Below are 20,076 nucleotides of genomic sequence, written 5' to 3'. Positions count from 1 at the left end.
AAGTTAACCATTGTACAGTAAATAAGAGAAGCCAAACACCAAAAGTACACAGTATATGATTTAATTTACAGAAACATTAAAGATTATTGTTAGAAGACAGTGCTTAGCGTGTCTGGACAGGGACGTAAAGTGCAGACACTGTTTTGTGATAAATCTCAACAGTGAGTAAGGACCTGGAACAACAAAATAAAATAGATTCAGCGGCTTGATCCAGTACAGTGAGGATATGGTTGTAAGGTTTAGAATAGACTTCTGTTTGGGTCATTCGTTTTTGTTTTCAGTTAGCAGACATGTGGTGATTTGTATGTGACTTATATACAAGTGCAGCAGCTCTGAAGCTGAATTACCAAGATCAAATCCCCGTGTCTTTAGACAGGGGACTTGATTTAACTCTGTTTCTTCATGTATCTTCTGTTTAAAAAAAAAAAGTATGGTTTTTTTTGCTGTGAAAATTATGCACAGCAAACAACACAACATCACTTAGTCCAAGACAGCTGCCTAAAGAGTGTTAGCTTTCCTTTCACTATGAACTTATTATAAATCTATGTGAGAATTTAGAATGGAACAGTATATAGCTTTTATTATATGAACCCATTATTCACAGGGGTGACATTCTTATTCTTAAATAGAAATTATAGTAACTCATCTTATTTTGTAATTTCTTGGGATTTGTTTTGATCTTGTCTAGCAAAAAATGTTGTAATTTAATTCTCAGCCTACCTGCTGGGGAGATTGTGCCAGAAAGTTATATTTTGTAAACTGGTGCACTTACCTATTAGAGACTTTATAGTTCAAAGTTTGTGTTCTTTAGTAAATAACTTGACTATTAACCATTAAGACTGCTGTGTGTCTTTGAAACATTTTGAAAGGAAATCAGTTCATTAACAAATGTAGTCTCGTGTTTTTATTCAAATGCTATTTCTTTAGCACTTATTAGCTTACTGAATGTCTTCAGCGTTTTTTGTTGCTGTTGTAGCTGCTGCCACTGATGACAATTTTTAAAAATCATTTCTCACAAAGTGTACATTTCAAGGATGTTTTCGTTAAATATCATTTTTTTAGTTTGCATCTCTGTTGCTGTGTTAACATACTCTGACCAAAAGCAAGCTGGGAATAAAAGGTTTATTTGGCTTATACTTTCAAGTCACAGTCTGTCATTAAGAGTTGCCAGAGCCCTAACTAAAGGCAGGAACCTATAGTAGAAACCATAGAGGAACACTGCTTACTGGCTCACTTTGCGGCTGGCTTCAGCCCAGGCTCACCTGCCTAGGAATGGTACTGCCCACAGTGGGCTGGGCCCTCTCACATCGCTCATCAGTCAAGACAGTCTCCCAGAGTCACAGTCACAAGCAGTTTCTCAATTGGGAATACCTCTTCCCAGGTGACTCTAGGTTATGTCAAGTTGACAATAAAAACTGACCAACATAAACAGTCATATTAATTAGAAGTATTTTGTTTATTTTGTATGTTCAAGTAGAACATAGTCTTTCTAAGTATATGTGTATGTATGTATGTGTGTGTATATATATATATATGTATATATATATATATTTCATGACTATGCATTATATTTTCTTGTTCATGACAATTTTCTTCATATGTAGAAATATGGATCATAAATATTTGTATCCTAAAACTATGACCATAGATGTTAACTAGACAGATAATTGTGGAATGTTACAGCAAATCTGTGAGTGGTAAACCGTTTAAACATTTAAGCTTCACAGAAGAATTGCATAGATTAACATTCTTTCTCTGTGCATATATGTGTGTGTTGTATGCATGTGTATAGGTATACCCAGCATGTAGCATATACAAAGGCCAGAAGAGGATGACAGGTGTCTTTCTTATTCTCTGCTTTATTCCCTTAGGCCAGGTTGCTCTCTGAACTTGAAGCTAGTCATTTTGCTAGACTGCTGGTTAGTGAGCAGGCCAGGCTCACCTGGCTCCATGGTGCAGCACTAAGTTATAAGCAGCTAGGACCATGCCTGCTTTTATATGGTGCAAACTCACTTCCTCATGCTTGCTTACACTAAACCATTTCCTTGACCTCAAAATGAACTATTTCACTATAAGCACTCAGCATTGCTGCACAGTCTACCTAAACATTTTATCATCCTAAAGGGAAGCTCAGTCACAGATTTCTATTGCTCCAGCTGTTGACAACTACTGTCTTATTTCTACTCTAGGGATGTACCTATTCTAAATGGTTCATGTAACTGAAATCTTCATTGTGAACATGTATATATGTATTTGTATATGACTTCTTCACTTAGCATGTTTTCAACATCCATTCATGTTGTGGCATTATTCAATACGTCATTCACACACAGTTTGTTTATCCATTCATCCATTCATAAATATTTTGCTTCTTCTAAGTTAACATTTTTTATTTGTTCGTTTGTTTATATTATTATACTGGGGGACATGGGCATGTGCTCGCTGTGGCTCACAGATAGTGGTCAGAAAACACCTGTATGGTGACTTAGCCCAGTGAGTTCTTTCCTCTTATTGGGGCCAGAATTGGAACTCAGGTGTGTAGGCTCGGGGCATGTTTAGCTTTATAGACAAATACCTTATTGTTTTCTATAGCGGTTATACCACTTTCCATTTCTATCAGTAATGTATGAGGGTTCTGTTAAATCCATCCAAGTGGATGTCAGGTATTTTGTTATTCTTTTAATTTGCATTTTCCTAATAACTAATCATTTCAATTTCTCCTAGGCTTGTTAGTCATTTATGTATTCTTTGGATGACTAAATCTTTTGCCCACATTTGCTTTTGTCTGAAACTAGAAGAATTTTTTTAAAGATTTATTTATTTTATATATGTGAGTACACTGTTGCTCTCTTCAGACACACCAGAAGAGGGCATCAGAACCCATTACAGATGGTTGTAAGCCACCATGTGGTTGCTGGGAATTGCACTCAGGACCTCTGGAAGAGCAGTCAGTGCTCTTAACTGCTGAGCCATCTCTCCAGTCCCCCAGAAGAATTTTTCTTTCATTCTTAAGAATTTTTTGTTCAAATTATCTGATTTTTTCTTTTTTATATTTATTTACACACACACACACACACACACACACACACATATGTAAATACATAAACACACACACAGCCAAATACTACATTGTGCTGATTTATCTTTTTTTTTTTCACAACGAATATTTAATAGTTTTAGTTCATGTGTTAAGGTCTTTTAAAAAAGATCTCATCAGGCTGGCCTTGAGCTCACTCTGTGGACCAGGCTGGTGTTCTACCTCTGCCTTCCAAGTGTTGAGATTAAAGTCACGTGCTGCCATGCCCAGCTTATTCTCAGTTTTGAAATAATTTTTGGCTGGGCATGGTGGCACATGCCTTTACTCCCAGCACTCGGGAGGCAGAGGCAGGTGGATTTCTGAGTTCAAGGCCAGCCTGGTCTACAGAGTGAGTTCCAGGACAGCCAAGGCTACACAGAGAAACCCTGTCTCGAAGAAAAAAGAAAATAATTTTTGTCTGTATTGTAGAAATTAGAAAATTCTCTTCTCTTCTCTTCTCTTCTCTTCTCTTCTCTTCTCTTCTCTTCTCTTCTCTTCTCTTCTCTTCTCTTCTCTTCTCTTCTCTTCTCTTCTCTTCTCTCTTCCTTCCTTCCTTCCTTCCTTCCTTCCTTCCTTCCTTCCTTCCTTCCTTCCTTCCTTCCTTCCTTCCTTCCTTTCTTTCTTTCTTTCTTTCTTTCTTTCTTTCTTTCTTTCTTTCTTTCTTTCTTTCTTTCTTTCTTTCTTTCTTTCTTTCAATGCCTAGTTGTCCTGGCACTAGCTGAAGAGTATGTTTTTCCCGCGGGATGGGATGTTGGTACACTTGTTGAATGTCAGTTGGCCATAGATATATGGTTTATTTGGGGTTTTTCAATCCTTTTCTATTTGTGTATAAATCATTTTTATACCCTTGTTCACTGTTTTGATTATTGTGCTGTTATAGTACATTCAAAACTTGAGTATGAATTTTCCAACTATTAATATTTTATTACTATTTTGGTTATTGGAGACCTTTTATCATGTAAATCTGAGGTTTGACTGTTCTGTTTTGTTTTGTTTTGTTTTTTTTCTGAAAATAAAATGGCTGTTGGAATTCTGATAGGGATTGCATGAAATGTGTAGATTGATATGCTGCCATCTTAGCAATATCAAGTCTCAGCAAGTCAGCAACCGTGGCATTTCTTTCTATATACTTCAGTCTACTTTAGTTCCTAAATGTTTTCTTACTCTTGACATGTGAGCCTTTGACCTCCATGGTTAAAATTACTACTAAATGTTTAATTGTTTTGTTTTGTTTTTTTCAAGGCACGGTTTCCCTGTGTAGCCCTGGCTGTCCTGGAACTCACTCTGTAGACTAGGCTGGCCTCAAACTCAGAAATCCACCTGCCTCTGCCTCCCAAGTGCTGGGATTAAAGGCATGCGCCAACACTGCCCAGCTTAAATGTTTAATTCTTTTAGATACTGTTATAATTAAAATTGCTTTCCTAATTTTATTTTCAGATTGCTTATTGCTTTTATATATATATATATATATATATATATATATATATATATAATACACACACACCACTGAATTTTGTGTGTTGATTGACTTTGTGTTCTGCAACTTTGCTGAAGCTACTAACTCTCACAGGTTTATTGTGGATTCTTTGGAATCATCTATATTTTGTAATATATCTGGTGTCTTAGGATTCATAATATAAAGCTACAAATGTGTTTTTCTACTTTTCTAATTTTTTAACTAATCTTGACTCTGCTGGCTCTCTAAATTAAATAATTTATCCTACTAAGATTTGATATCTGGTTTATATGTTTGATTGCAAAGCAAGCACTTTCTCTACCCTGTTGCTTTTAAGTTATTAAATATTTTTATAAATAATAAATGGTTGTTTAAATTAAGTAAGTATAACTTGGTAGAGATGAAATGAAAGAAACACAGTAGGTGCTGGGGAAACTCACTTTTATAAAAATGTGATGTATCATGCCGGTTACTGGGAGTGTTGTAGGATGGGGTTGGGAAAAGTAAGTTGCAAATTAGTAAGAGCTGAGATCTCAGAGCTGAAGGATTTGAACATCATAACTCTAAGAAAGCTGTAGAGTAGAGATGGTACTGAGTGTTGGAATGGGCATGTGAGCAACACAGTACTTGAGAGCACCAGCTTTGTACAAAGTTATAAAGATTGCAGTTATAAAGGTGTGGTGGTAGAGGCAAGTGGGCTCCTTCAAGTTCAAGGCCAGGCCAACCAAAGGCTACATTTACATATACATCAATAATCCAGAGCAAATTACGCAACCTATCTGTGCTCCAGTTTTCTCAGTCAACATAGACATAGTAATTTAAATTCACAAAACAATTATACTGATTCAGACTAACTATTACATAGAATAGCACCAGGAATAAGACTAAGTCCTCACCTTATTAAGCATTCTATACATGTTGACTATGATTTATTTATATGGCATTTAAATTTTCTCATTGTCTTCTTGTGTTTTGTGTCTTTTCATTTTGCAACAAATCTGTGAGATAGGAGTTAATGTAGCCAGTGAAAGCAATGTTGAAGAGGATGTACCATACAAGAAGCTCCCATTGACAAAACTAGTCTTATACTAGGCATGGTGGTGCACATCTTTAATGCCAGCAGCACACAGGAGGCAGAAGCAAGAGGATTTCTGAGTTTGAGGCCAGCCTGGCCTACATAGCATGTTCTAGAATAGCCACGACTGCACATCTCAAAACAAAAACAAAAGCTGGTTTTACTGTTCAAAGCCTTTTAACCCTGTTGTCCTATAATTTAGAAAACAAAACAAAATTAAAAACTTATAGATCAATGGGATAACATGATAAAAAAAGCTTTGAGAGAACTTGTTCTAATTGCACTTTTCAGAGCAGAGAGGCAGAAAAAGCACCTCGGGGCAAGACTCCTAAGATAATCTAGATGCAGATTGTCTCTGTAGCAACGTCCAGTATAGGGCTGTGTCTCAGAGAATGAAGAGAAAAGATAATTAAAGGGAACATTGTAGATTTCATAACTAACCATTATATTTTCTTTCAGCTGTATTTAAACTTGAAACAGATAGAACTGTATGGCCCTTGATAAGAATCTATCGGGGTGGCTTTCTTCTGATTGAATTCCTTTTTCTACTGGGCATCAACACATATGGTTGGAGACAAGCTGGAGTAAATCATGTCCTCATCTTTGAACTTAATCCAAGAAACAATTTGTCTCATCAGCATCTCTTTGAGGTAATGAAGCACAGTCTTGTGAGTGTGTCCTCACTAAGTGAATGGCCGACTCACTGGGAGTCTCATGAGTGTACTCCACTCTGAGTGGCCGATCTGATGCCTGCTCAAGTCCATCTCCCATTTGAGGATTGTTGGATTGTTCATCGTTTTTTCTTATTTTTGTTTATTAAAGATTATTCTGTGTAATGATAAGAAGTAACTTTCTCTCTTTTGTGTTCCTTGTACTTTATAGATTGCTGGATTCCTGGGGATCTTGTGGTGCCTGAGCCTTCTGGCATGCTTCTTCGCTCCAATTAGTATCATCCCTATATATGTGTATCCACTAGCCCTTTATGGGTTTATGGTCTTCTTTCTTATCAACCCCACCAAAACTTTCTACTATAAATCCAGATTTTGGCTGCTCAAACTTCTGGTAAGTCTAGAAGGTGCATACAACATTTTTAGAATAGTGCATTAGCATTGGCTTCCTCCAATGCCACACACGGCTGCTGGATTGCACAGCCTCAGAGGCACATCGCACCGTGTGAGTGGTCCCAGCTTCAGGAGCAGGTGCTTCTGATGGATACCAGATAACCTTGAAAGTTTAAACGTGGCAGCCCTGGGAAAGTGCTTGACATTTTTTTCCATCCTAAAATGAAGTATAAAGTGACCAGATAGTGAGTTGATTTTATACATTTTGATTAGTTAACCAGTGTGGCAATATATAGACCTTTTTTTTTCTTTCTAAAGAAAAGAGAGCCAGGCATAGTAGTATCATGAAATTCCTTACTTAGGAGTTCAAGGCAGAAGGATCAGAAGTCCAAGGTCACTTTATACTGTATTTATGTCAGTATTATCTTAGATTACCTATAATTGTAGAATTCCTATAAAGTGTTTATTTGTTAAAGGTTTGTCTATTTTTACCTCATTCTTATATGTGAGTGTCTACATATATGTATGTATACCACATTCATATATGTGGGTGCCTACATATATGTATGTATACCATATACGTGGCTGGTATTTATGGAAGCCAGAAGAAGACATCTGATCCCTGGAGCTTAAGGTGCTGGGAACTGAACCCCCATCCTCCACAGGAGCAGCAAGAACATTAACTACTGAGACACCTCTAGTTTTCCTATAAAATTATTTCTAAATGAGTTTTTTTGGAAGATTCTGAAAGCTTACTGTGATACTATTGTAATACCAGGATGATGTAAGTGTGTACCTGTGTGCAGTTCCCCAGTGTGTCCTTTGTCTAAGTAGGAAAGCCATGATTTCATGCATGACTACTTTCTCTGATTAGTTGAACGATCTCTGTTGAGTGGATGTTTATGTCTGGGTCTGCACTGTGTTAATAATGCAGACTGGTTGATTGAAAAGGCTGGCGGGATGTATAAGAAGGATTAACACACTAGTAAAAGCCTTCCTAGAAGCAGTCAGAGAAAGAAGAGTAATTTGTTGCTTTTGTAATATTGTTACTAAAACGCAAGTGTATAGGTCATTTAAAATCAGTTGACCTATGTATTTTATTCAAATTTCATTGATAAGATAGTCCCTAAAATGTATGTCAGAAAATTAATAGAATGTTTTCACTGTAGTTATATTTCTTTGAAAAATTTTTAAATACTTGTCCTAAAATAAAATTCTTATTTCCCTTGATTTTCACCTCCATTTTTACTGTGAAAAAATGCTTGGTCTTATCAGTAAAGACCACTCACCATTTATATTCATAGTTATATGGGAATCTTTGAAATTGACATATGCTACCTTCCCTTCCAAAAAAAAAAGAAGCCTAAGCACTGTAAGTCCTAACTCTCTGCAATGTTGGTATGTCTGATCTAGTGTGCTCTATTTATACTCAGTGGGGTTTTGTCCTCTTTCCTGTCTCTGTATTTGCTCAACTAGAAATCCAATTAGGAGGCACAAGTAAAGCCCCAGATTTTCCAATAGTAACATTACCGTGTTCTTTTAGTAGCTAACTAAAGATTTAACATGGAGTCCTTAGTAATATCATTTAGAGATCAGTTTGTTTTGTTTTCTTATTGTTGTTGTTTTCAAGGCAGGGTATCTAGGTGTGGCCCTGTTTGTCCTGTCCTGGAACCCCATCTGCAAAAAAGGCTAGTCTTGAAAGCACCTAAATCTGTCTGCCTCCGCCTCCCAAGTCCTGGGACTAAAGGCATGTGCCACTACCACCTGGCTATAGATCAGTTTTTAACCAATATTTTCTTTAGTAGTATAATAAAATTGTATGTACATGCACATGAACTTAAGGGGCTGGAGAGATGGCTCAGTGGTTAAGAGCACAGGCTGCCTTCCAGAAGTCTCAGGTTTGATTCTCAGCACTCAAATGGTAGTTCAAAACTGCCTATAATTCCAGTTCCAGAAGATCATGGAACCAAAAGATATCAGTCTCAGAGACCAGTATTTCAAAACTTGTTATTATTGTTTCCAAATCTAGCTTCAATACAGTATCTGTTATAGATGACAGCCAGGATGATTCGTACTATATAGTCATGTGTCTCTGAGAGAAATGCTTATAGAATGAGTAGAAAGAGCCAGCCACATCTGAGAGGAGGGTTGCCATAGATTCCCAGGTTGAATGTGTCTACTAAATGAATACAGCTATACATCCAGAGAGCTAGGAATTTTAACGCATTTTCAAAATTACTACTGTGTCAGAGGAATACTTTATTATTATCTTATACATTTTCTTTTGTATAATAAAACAAGGGAATCTAAGAGGATAAAGATAAAAGCTATCTTTATCCATACTCCTTCGTGCAGGATTGTCCGGGTCCTTTGAACAACTTGAGTTTATCCCTGGTGGATTGCACTAGTGTCTGATCCTGCTCTGCAGTGCCAGGATTTCCTTTGCAATTATAACAGGTTTATACAGAACATGTCAAGATGAGTTTGTGTTAATGGGAATAACAAAGGACCTAGCTTTGGAACTGCTATGAGAGAAGGTTAAGCATGCTGCTACATACCTATGATCCTAGCACTTCGTGAGTAAAGGCAGGAGAATTTCAAGTTAGAGGCCAGCCTGGGCTACATAGTGAGGTCTGTCTCAACCTACTCCCCTTAAGAAAAGAATTGTTATAAAAATTGAGCTATACTATTCCATAAACCCTAAGAGAATATATTACATGAGTTAGTGTTCAGTAAGTTTGCTTAATAGATTTATCATTATTTTCAGAATAGTGGTCAGAGAGGTGATTTTTGTGGAAATTACAAGGTGAACATAGTCATTGCCATCACATTAGTGAAATCAATATTACATAGGCTAGGGTGCAATTAAGTGGTAGAGTGCTTGCCTTATATGCACAAAGTCCTGGGTTCGAAACCCAATGCTGTAAGAATGTCATTTAGGTTAGAGAATGTGACATGCCTCAGATGATGTAATCACCTTCTCTGCCTGTTCACACACACACACACACACACACACACACACACACACACACACACACACACACACACCTGGTTTTTTTGAGACAGGGTTTTTCTGTGCAGCCTTGGTTCTAGAACTAACTGTATACCAGGCTGGCCTCAAACTCGAAGATCTGCTTGCCCCTGCCTCCCTAGTGTTGGGATTAAAGGTGTGCGCTACCACTGTCTGGCCCTTCCTGTCTTTTCTAGGCAAAGAATGTCTCCTATCCAGGAAATGCTTTGTAGCATAACACCAGGTTGCCTTTCTGTGCTGCCATCAGCTTCTTCTTGACAGGGTCTTACTCTGTAGCTCAGGCTAGCCTCAAGCTTGTTGCAGTCCTGCCTCAGCTTTCTAAATGCCGGCTTACGGCAATGAACCACTATGCCTAGTATATTCTCCCTCCTCTTGCTTTCTGTTTTTTACCTGCCAACAACCCCATACTCACCACGAGCACTGTTTACCTTTTCACTCAACTCTTTCCTACTTTCCTACTTGACCTAACCTCATTGTCTGGGCTTTGTGTGTGTCTGTGATTTATTGGTTTCCTTTTCATCAGCAGTCACTCTGAATGGTCAGTCAGCCTTGAACTGGAGAACTGTTTCTGTGTTTTCTCATTTTTTTTTCCTTTCTTTTTCTCAGTTTCGAGTATTTACTGCTCCCTTCCATAAGGTAGGCTTTGCTGATTTCTGGCTGGCCGATCAGCTGAACAGCCTGTCAGTGATTCTCATGGACCTGGAATATATGATCTGCTTCTACAGTTTTGAGCTTAAATGGGATGAGAGTAAGGGCCTGTTGCCAAATGATCCACAAGGTAGAGTATGATTTTGTATTCACACTGCTGGATTGCCAGCATAAACCAAGAACTATTGGGAATGATAACTGCAACAGTTAAGGTCATGATGAAAACTCATCCAATAGCATTACACATGTAATTAAATGTGCTTGGCACTCTGCTAGCAATCTCCTTATTGAAATCATTTGGCTTTTAAGTTGTGTTAGGGTTTTAGTCAACCATTTGCCAAGAAATTTACAACTTACACTTAAAGAATTCTGCAGTTATCTCTCAACGTTCATATGTGTTGGTAGCTATATCACAAATCCTAGAGTGCCAGCAATTTGTCCTCACAGAAATGCTCAAGATGCCATTGTAGGTGTCAGTGATCTAAGTACTGATTGCTTAGAATCAGGTCAAGTGCCTTGAGAACATCCTGGTCAATTCAGAAGTCTTGACCTTCTAGCTCTTTACCCAGGCTTGGGTAATGCCAATTTCTGTAGTTAGCATTCATAACAGGTCTAATATAGACAGTTCTATAGCATATTCTCACAAAAGATTATGATACATTGGGTGTGGCAGCCTACCAAGCCTCTGTAGTCCCACCATTGAGGAGGCTGAAACCATAGAATAGTCCCTGGACAGCCTGGGATGCATAATGAAATCCTGTCTCAAAAACTACAACCACTCCAAAGCAGCAATAAAAACCAATAATGAAGCACAGGCTTGTTCTTAATTAGAAGGGAGGCCACAGAAGATGTACTCGGGGTCTGTTTTATAGTAGCTTGCCACTTATAAAACTGTCATGGTACCTGTGATGTTTTTAGGTTTTCCATATGTTTAAAGTCATAGAACAAAGCACGTGTTTTTCTTCCTTTTATTCTTAGACACTTTTCCTATAGCTTTATTACACTTGAAACAAAAAATAAAAAACTTTCGATTCTAGGATACTCAGAAATCTCAAAGAACATATTTTCCCGGTGGTCGCCTTGGCTTATCAGCCACTAAAGACCGTGAACAAATGGCACCTGCACAGGAGAAAGTGACTGTGAACCCACAGGCTGGGGTCTTATGCACACACTGATGGGGAGTTGTACTGTGTGACTAAAGGATGTGAACAATTCATCTTTTTGAACTGTAATTTTTTTTCCTTCTTCTTTGAAATCTTCACAGAACCAGAATTTTGCCACAAATATTCATATGGTGTGCGAGCCATTGTTCAATGTATTCCAGCTTGGCTTCGCTTCATCCAGTGCCTGCGCCGGTACCGTGACACGAGGAGGGCTTTTCCTCATCTAGTAAATGCTGGCAAATACTCCACAACTTTCTTCACCGTGACATTTGCAGCCCTTTACAGCACTCACGAAGGTATGCTGAGCTTTTGACATCTTAGCTCTTACTTCTCAAATCTGCTTTCCTGGACTTTGCCATCCCTGCTGCTGGTTCTGCTGAGGCGCCAGACCCTGGTTATCTCAGTTTAGCCTTGAACACAGTTTTAATCTCATTTCAATGGATATTAGCAAATATCATGAACAAGACTTGCAGTCAGTTGGGTAAGAATTGTGATGTTGTTTGAATCCTGACTGATGCTCAATGGCTTTAACCTATGGATGCCTTGGGTTTTCATTTACTGGTTTAGAAGGTATTTTTGAGATTTCCTTGTTCATTAATGAGGTTAAGAGATGGCTAGGTGCACAAGAATCCCTCTGGCAATCAAGTATATTTTTAATCATTTTCTTTCACCAACTAGTAAGGATTGTTTCCAGCCCATTTAACTGCAAATTGAGTTCTCTGATCCCTCTAGTTTCTCGTCTCCATGGCAACCTGCTATTACTTGCTACTGCTCTTCTGTTGGGAAGAGAAAAAAAGCTTTTAAGTTCAGAGCCACATGCTGAACACTCCTTTTGAATTTTTAACCTTTCCCCAAGAACTGTCAATCAGTGATTTCCCTTCCTTGTATTAAAATGCTTTCCTTCTTTGTCTGCTGAATAGACAGCGTCAGCCCACACCTTGAACAGTGCAAAGAGATGTGACTAATGCAGATGAGTAGAGTGCTTTTTAAATACTCAGGTAAATCGTTCTCAGTAACCTTTTTTGTGAGGCTGTATTGGGAGATTTATTCAGAGGTACAAAACTACTGTTGCTCTAACTTGTATCTGATGTCATGACAGACGAGGACACAGCACCATGAGATTGGTGCCTCTGAGCGTATACACTAGGACATAGATTCTGTGCTTAGAATAGTATTGATAAATGTAGCCAATAATTTTGCCACCAGGTCACCATTCTTGCTAAGTGATAGGATGTGATTGAGTACCTCAGTGAAGGAAGCATCCCCACAGCTCCTATAATTTTAGTTCTTGCTAGGGAATGCCAGTAGTCAGTACCAGCATGCACTGTGATTTATAAAGTTATTAGAGAATTTGTAAATTTGACAATTAATTTGGTGCAAGATGCTATGTGGCTCCTTTTGCTAAATTATCAGAGACACACCTGCCTCCCATCTTAGGTAAAAATGGCTACTTGAATATATTATACTAGTAATATATTCATTAAGAAGCTGAAAGTTGCCCAGGCTGTTGGTGCTGTTGACACAAATACAGTACTCACTTCAGGAAATAAGAGATAGTTTATTCTTGAGGCAAACATAAGTAACGGTAACCTGGGAGCACAGATTCAGGTTGTAACCATTGGAAGTGGTTACGTTAGATTTTATTAGTTACAGAACAAAGAAAATCATAAATGAAGGTATTTACTGAACACATTGATGGTGACTACAAGTAAGCAGGCCACGGCAAACCCAAGGGAAACTCTGTAGAGGTCTGGGATGTCTGATAAAATTTTTAGCTTTTAGATTGGTAAGGTTAGTGTTCTGCTAAGCATACATTTTAGGGCTATAGCGATAACTCAGTAAAATGCTTGCTGCACAAACTTGAGTATGTGAATTTGGTCCCCAACACCTATGTAAAGGCTGTGCATGGCAGCAAGCACCTATAATCCCAGCTCTGGGGAGATGGACATTGTGACTTGCTTGCCAGTCATACTAATCATGTCATTGAGCTCTAGGTTAAATCAGAGACCCTGTCTCAAAAAATAACGTAGAGAATGACTGGGGAAAACACTCAAAGAACACATTTGACAGATTTCCGTAGCCACAGAGTTGTTCAGATACAGGAGTGGACAGCGAGTGGCTTTAAAGGGACAGTGTAAGTAATCTGGTCCAGGTGTTCTCACTACATACAGTCAAGAGGCTCAGCCATGACGTGCAGCCTCAGACCAGCCTAGCAAGACCCTGTCTCAAAATAAGTATAATGGGGAATGTAGCTTACCTATTATTATGCATGAAGTTCTTGTGTTCAGACCTCAGCACAGTGTAAGAAAAAGTACAAAGAAGGCTGGGATGGGCCAGCAAAATGGCTTCACAGGTAAAGGCACCTGCAGCCAAGCCTGACAGCCTGAGTTCAGGCCCTGAGTACCCATGGTGGACGGAGAGAACTGCCTGCTTCAGGTTGTTTTCTGACCTCTGCATTTGCACAGTTGGCGTATGTGGAAATGGATGTTCTGTCCTCAGTATCACAAGGAGTTGGGGAATGCGAACAGAGGTTTGACCCAACATAATTTATCAATTTATCTTTAAATGAAGCAGTTCTGTACTAGGGGGGAAAAATATATATATATATCCTATTTAACTATAGTTTAATGTGTAGTTTTACATTGACATATTTGATACATTGATGACTTATCTGCTACATATATATGTAAACTGTAAATTATATTCTTTTCTCAAAAACAACAAAAAAGATGTCAGATTATATCCTTTCACTACAAGGTGCTAAGAGAATTTTCCCCATATCTGTCTTAAAATTATTGGGCTTTGTTTAGCTATAGATACTAAGGAATGGTTAGATTGGTAAATTTTATGGAGGTTTGAAAGGCTTCAAAATAGAGTACTACTTTGTATAAGCAGTGTATCAGAAAAGCCCCCAGCAGAAGTCTCTCACATAGCCTGATAGGCCCCAGATGAAGGCTGATGTCCAGATGACGTGTAGCTGAGGATGACCATGAACGTCTGGTCCTTCTGCCTCCACTGCCCATGTTCTGGGAATACAGGTGTGAGCTGCTCTGCTTGTCTCTTTATTTCTTTTTTGTGATACCAGGATTGTGCTCAGGGCCTGAGTGTGGTGTGCCAAGCAGTCACTTTGCCATGGGGCTCATGCCAGCCTCACCTTGCAATGTGAAGGAGAAGCAATCCTGTTTCCTACTTCTGTTTGCCTTGGCCCCATTTGTCATGACTGTTTTTGTCTCACACATAGCCATATCTTTAAAGTGGAGATAATAATACCTATGTCTATTTACTTCACAGAATTTATTTTAAGACTTGCTCCTGAAATCACAGTATAGACTCTATAGGTGTGCTACATGAATGGCATGGAGAGGAAAATGGAGAGACCATTTATTGTTTATGTTGGTCATATTCCTAAAGTTTTAAAAATATTTTATGATTGCTGCATATTGAATACATCAATAAGTTTTTTACCAAAAAGCCTAGAACTTGGAATGACAAAATTTTTAACATTTGAATTGTGACCAGGTTTCATTTTTTTCCTTCCTTCCTTCCTTCCTTCCTTCCTTCCTTCCTTCCTTCCTTCCTTCCTTCCTTCCTTCCTTCCTTCCTTCCTTCCTTCCTTCCTTCCTTCCTTCCTTCCTTCCTTCCTTCCTTCAAGATACGGTCTCATGTCAGGTGATATCAGTGCATGCCTTTAATCCCAGCAGAGGAAGGTAGATCTTTGAGTTTAAGGCAACCCTTGTCTATAGAGTGAGTTCCAGAATAGCAAGGGTTACACAGAAAAGCCCTGTCTTGAAGAGGGAGGGGACAGGGGGGGGGGGGGACGGGAGACAAGGTTTTACATAAAAATTAACAAAAGACAGGGCCGGGCCACACATAGGTCCGGCTAGCTTCAAACTCATTAGGTAGCAAGCATGACTTTGAAGTTCGGATCCTCTTTTCTCTGTTTTCCTTCTTGGGTGCTGGGATTATTACATGGATGTGTAACAGCACCCAGTTTTATGTGGTGATGGGCATCAGACTCAGGGCTTCATGCATGCTAGGCAAACATTCTACCAATTGGGCCATTGCCTCAGCCTTAAGTTACGTTATTTTCTTGAACAGTGTCTTAAAAAAACAAAGACTTTAGAAATAATAACTGAGTCAAAAGAATGAAGTCAAAATGACTAATTATGTAGATACTTTTCTATTGAGTGTGTGTGCTGTTGCAAAAGAAACATTATGAGGAAAGAAGAGTAAAACATCATGTCACAACCTTGCTCAGGCTCTGATGTGATTCTTTTCAAAGAACTAGCCTGCCAGGGTTACCATAGTAACAGCATTATATTAAGTGCACTTTCAAAATTGTTATGGAGGTTGTTTTATACAGTGCTGCGTGATTTGTAAAAATGGAGGTGTACGCATTAACTCTGTACCTAGAATCAGTTTTGAGGTGAGGATTTAGGCAGCCTATTTAGGGAGATTAATCATGATAATATTTCAGTTTGGCCTCTTTTGTTATATTAAAAAAGAAACACATTTGAAATAAGTCAGTATATTTATTTTCTGTCATTGGTTTTTGGAGACAAAGGAAGCTAGCAGCCAATATCCATGTTTAAAAATTCATATTTCATTAATGAGCACATTTGTAACTCCTACAAGTGTTTTCTTGGAAATTGGGATTGGAGGAGGTGGGAAGTATTTTAAGTGGGTTCTGGTTTCCTTAAGCTTTCTTTGCTTTGCAAGGAAAGATATTTGGGGAATACAGTAGCAGAAAGGTGTGGTGTTACTGCTTCTAGCAAATTGTAGGGAGAGTCTTTCCCCAGATTGGGTTGCATCGGTAGCTTCTAACATTCTGTAATACACATTAATTCCTAGTGGAGTTATAACACTACTGTTCACATAAATATCAGGATGGGAGCGGGGGCAGCTTACATGTCATGTTTTCTGAGACTTCTTAGGGTGAGGGTAGGATTTGCTATTTAATTTTTTGAAAGAGGTTGTTTCTAGAGTTCACTTACACCCATGTTATTGGTGCCCAGATCTCGTCTGGATCCCTTTGTGCATTCTGAAGGCTGATCCTCTCACAGAGGTTTTCTCAGCTCCAGTCAGTACCTTTGGAGCAGTAACCGCTTCATTATTTTGAGTGAGCACACACAGTCCTGAAGTGCTGCTTCTTTGGGGTTCGGCCAGTTGCTACCCTCTTGCTGCCCTGAATAATAGGCTTCTAGTCCACATTTTAATCTGCTTATACTATAATAGAATGGTAATTGTGGTTTTTAATTCTCTAGGGAAATCTTTGTTCTATTAACTTTAAAAGATATATCTTCTATTAACAAAAAAAAAAACCCATTTGGGTAAATGTTCTCATTTTTGCCTTACTATTGAAAGTAGCTCAAAACATTAACTCTTTTGGAAGTTAATATATTCTGTTGTAATGTCCTCACAGGGGAAAAAACTCTTTTACAGACTATCTCAACAAGATTGGCTAAAGACCTGATGGAACCAGAAAACCAAAATATAAATATACTATTTTTTTTCTAATTAGTAATTGCCATTTTCTGCTGTTATTGTGCTGATTTTTCAAACAGCTATAATTGTTTTAATATATAAACTACTGTATAAATAAATTATTTCTCTATATAACATTAATTATAAAAAGTAACACCACACTGAACCTTAATTCCATTTTGGTTCTTTTCTCTTGTCATATTGGTTTTCTTAGTTGTTCTTGAAACTCATAAAAACAGTTAGCATTTCAACTGGATGGTGGTGGGCATGCCTTTAATCCCAACACTTGAGAGGCAGAGGCAGGCGGATCTCTGTGAGTTCAAGGCCAGCCTGGTTCACAGAGTGAGCTGCAGGACAAGGACAGCCAGGGCTACACAGAGAATGCCTATCTCAAAAAAGAAAACAAAAAACAAAAAAAGAAAAACAGCATTTGTATATGAATTATGTTACATATAGCTGTCTCTTGTGAGACTATGCCGGGGCCTAGCAAACACAGAAGTGGATGCTCACAGTCAGCTATTGGATGGATCACAGGGCTCCCAATGGAGGAGCTAGAGAAAGTACCCAAGGAGCTGAAGGGATCTGCAACCCTATAGGTAGAACAACATTATGAACTAACCAGTACCCCCCGGAGCTCATGTCTCTAGCTGCATATGTATCAGAAGATGGCCTAGTCGGCCATCAGTGGAAAGAGAGGCCCCTTGGTCTAGCAAACTTATGCCCCAGGACAGGGGAACGCCAGGGCCAAGAGGTGGGGAGGATGGGAGGGGAGAGGGTTTGGGTGACTTTCGGGGTAACATTGGAAATGTAAATGAAGAAAATACCGAATTTTTAAAAAAAGAAAAAAAAAGATCTTAAAGTATCTGTGATACTTTATTGCTCAGAAGTTGTTAAGATTTTTGATGCTTAAAAAAAGCAAAGGTGAAAATTATTTGAATTCAACTTATACAATGTGTGATTGGAGAGAAAGTTGAGACTTGGTAGAACTTTAAATTTTCGTTTTAGTCTATACATATAACTTTATATTGATGCTATCAGCAAAAAAAATGAATTTATTGTATTGATGTATTTTTAGCGGAAAAAAAGGGGCAGAAAGAAATAATAAGCAGTCAAATAGACTATGAGGCCTTATTTCTACTATATGTGAGGAGATTGTTTATGAATCTCTTCCGGTTGTCTTTATAGTTCTCCATCGTTAGAATACTCATCAGCTGTCATTGCCACATCTAAATCCACACAAAACTTGGTAATTGAAATAACTGTAATTTGTTCTTGCTGGAGCCTCTTTGGTCAGCTGGAAACTGACTGGAGTGGGTTGAGCTCATCAGTAGAACTGCTTCTGCCCTGTTTTATCCGTGCTTAGCTCTTACTGTCAGTTGGGAGTGGGGCCGGTCCATGTGTGTTCATTCTGGAGCCCCACCTCATGAAGCAAGCCGTTCCCCACGCAGCTCTGAGGAAAGCAAGTCCCATGGCACAATGCATTTAAAGCCTCTTTTTCTGCCAAAGAAAATCACCCAGCAGGTCCAGAGAAAGCCTGTCCTGTCTAACACTAAAGCCGATCACCAAACCCAACATCACTGAGGCAAAGAATACTCCTGCCTTGGAAATGGACAGCTGAAGGGAATGATATTTCAGCTGCAACCTAACCACTACATGGAAAACAATTCAAATTGACTCCTTAATTGGCAAAGGACCTAAACATAATTATGCAGAATAAATACATAAACAGTGTTTCAGTTCACTAGTAGCAGAGTAATTCAAGCTAAAGTAATATTTGGTGAGTGATGGTGTTCAGTGCGAATAAAGGTACAGGGCAGTGAGCATTCACTCTCAGGCAATTGTTAATTTTGCTTAAGTGTCTTAAAAATACATCTTTTAGCAAGGTGTGGTAGTTCATGTCTTTAATCCCAGCACTTAAGAGGCAGAGGCAGGTGCGTCTCTGAGATGACAAGGTATATTTATCAGAAGATACACCTATTTCCTGCTTCCATGTCCTAATCACCACATCCACTGAATGCCAAGCCAGGAACTTGCCTGTCACACTAACAGCCACAGCATTGGTTCAAGCAGTGTGGAGTCAGCTCCAATATGAAAAGAAGTTCCCCCTCTGCCAGAAAAGAAAACTTACCTGAGTTAGAGGAAAACAGAAACATTAATGCTGTTTTAAGTGGGAATGCTTTAGCTAGCATGTTTAATGTGCTTAGCATTATGTTCTTTTTAAATTTTTATTTCATTATGTTATGTATGTAATGGGGCTGCGTGTGTGCGCCATTGTGTGTGTGTGTGATATGAGAAGACAACTGTGTGCATTCTGTTTTCTCCTCCCTTTATGTGGGCTCTGGGCATCAAGCTCAGGCAGTCGGCTTGCACAGCAAGTGCTTTTGCCTACCAAGTGTCTCATTGACCAGAGCAGGGCTCTTTTTCTATAGCCTTAATTCACTTCTTAAGAAATATCAGGGGGCTAGAGAGATGGCTCAGTTGTTAAGAGCACTGGTTGCTTTTCCAGTGGACCCTGGTTTGATTCCCAGCCTCCTATATGGCCACTCAACAGTTTGTAACTCCAGTTCCAAGGTATCCTATCTCCTAGCTTCCAGGGCACCAGGCACACAGCTGATACACAGACATTCAAGCAAGTGAAACATAGATACACATAAAACAACCACAACAAAACATACATACATACATACATACATACATACATACATACATACACATTATATATATTTATGTATGCATATTGGTGTAAAGGTGCCAGATTCTTGCGTTACTGGAGTTGCAGACCGTTGTGAGCTGCTATGTGAGTTAAACCCTGGTCGTCTGGAGGAACAGCCAACGCTCTTAACATCTGAGCCATCTGTCCAGCCCCAAATAAAATATACTTTAAAGGAAGTGTTGGAAAAATTCAGAAGTTGGGTACTATGCTAGTAAACAAGATATGTCATCTATATATGTCTTAGAGTGTAGTGGAATGCACACACATAGCACACACTCATGCTGGGGATTTAACCCAAAGCCTTGAACATGCTAAGCCTACTCTATTTATACTGCAATACAACCTTGGCTTCTTCAGTGATACTTTGAA

At 38.7% G+C, this 20,076-nt stretch overlaps 1 protein-coding gene across 1 annotated transcript in view; it reads left to right on the top strand.

Moving 5' to 3' along the window:
* Positions 1-20,076, top strand: part of Xpr1 (xenotropic and polytropic retrovirus receptor 1) — a 141,788-nt gene that overhangs the window by 98,017 nt on the left and 23,695 nt on the right. The window contains exons 8-11 of the mRNA NM_011273.2: positions 6,067-6,257; positions 6,490-6,669; positions 10,306-10,477; positions 11,612-11,806. Coding sequence (NP_035403.1) covers positions 6,067-6,257; positions 6,490-6,669; positions 10,306-10,477; positions 11,612-11,806 — 738 coding nt within the window. The remainder of the gene's footprint in view (positions 1-6,066; positions 6,258-6,489; positions 6,670-10,305; positions 10,478-11,611; positions 11,807-20,076) is intronic.

This window comes from Mus musculus, chromosome 1, assembly GCF_000001635.26.
Source record: "Mus musculus strain C57BL/6J chromosome 1, GRCm38.p6 C57BL/6J".
Lineage (NCBI taxonomy): Eukaryota > Metazoa > Chordata > Mammalia > Rodentia > Muridae > Mus > Mus musculus.
This window is presented reverse-complemented; position numbering and strand designations above follow the sequence as displayed.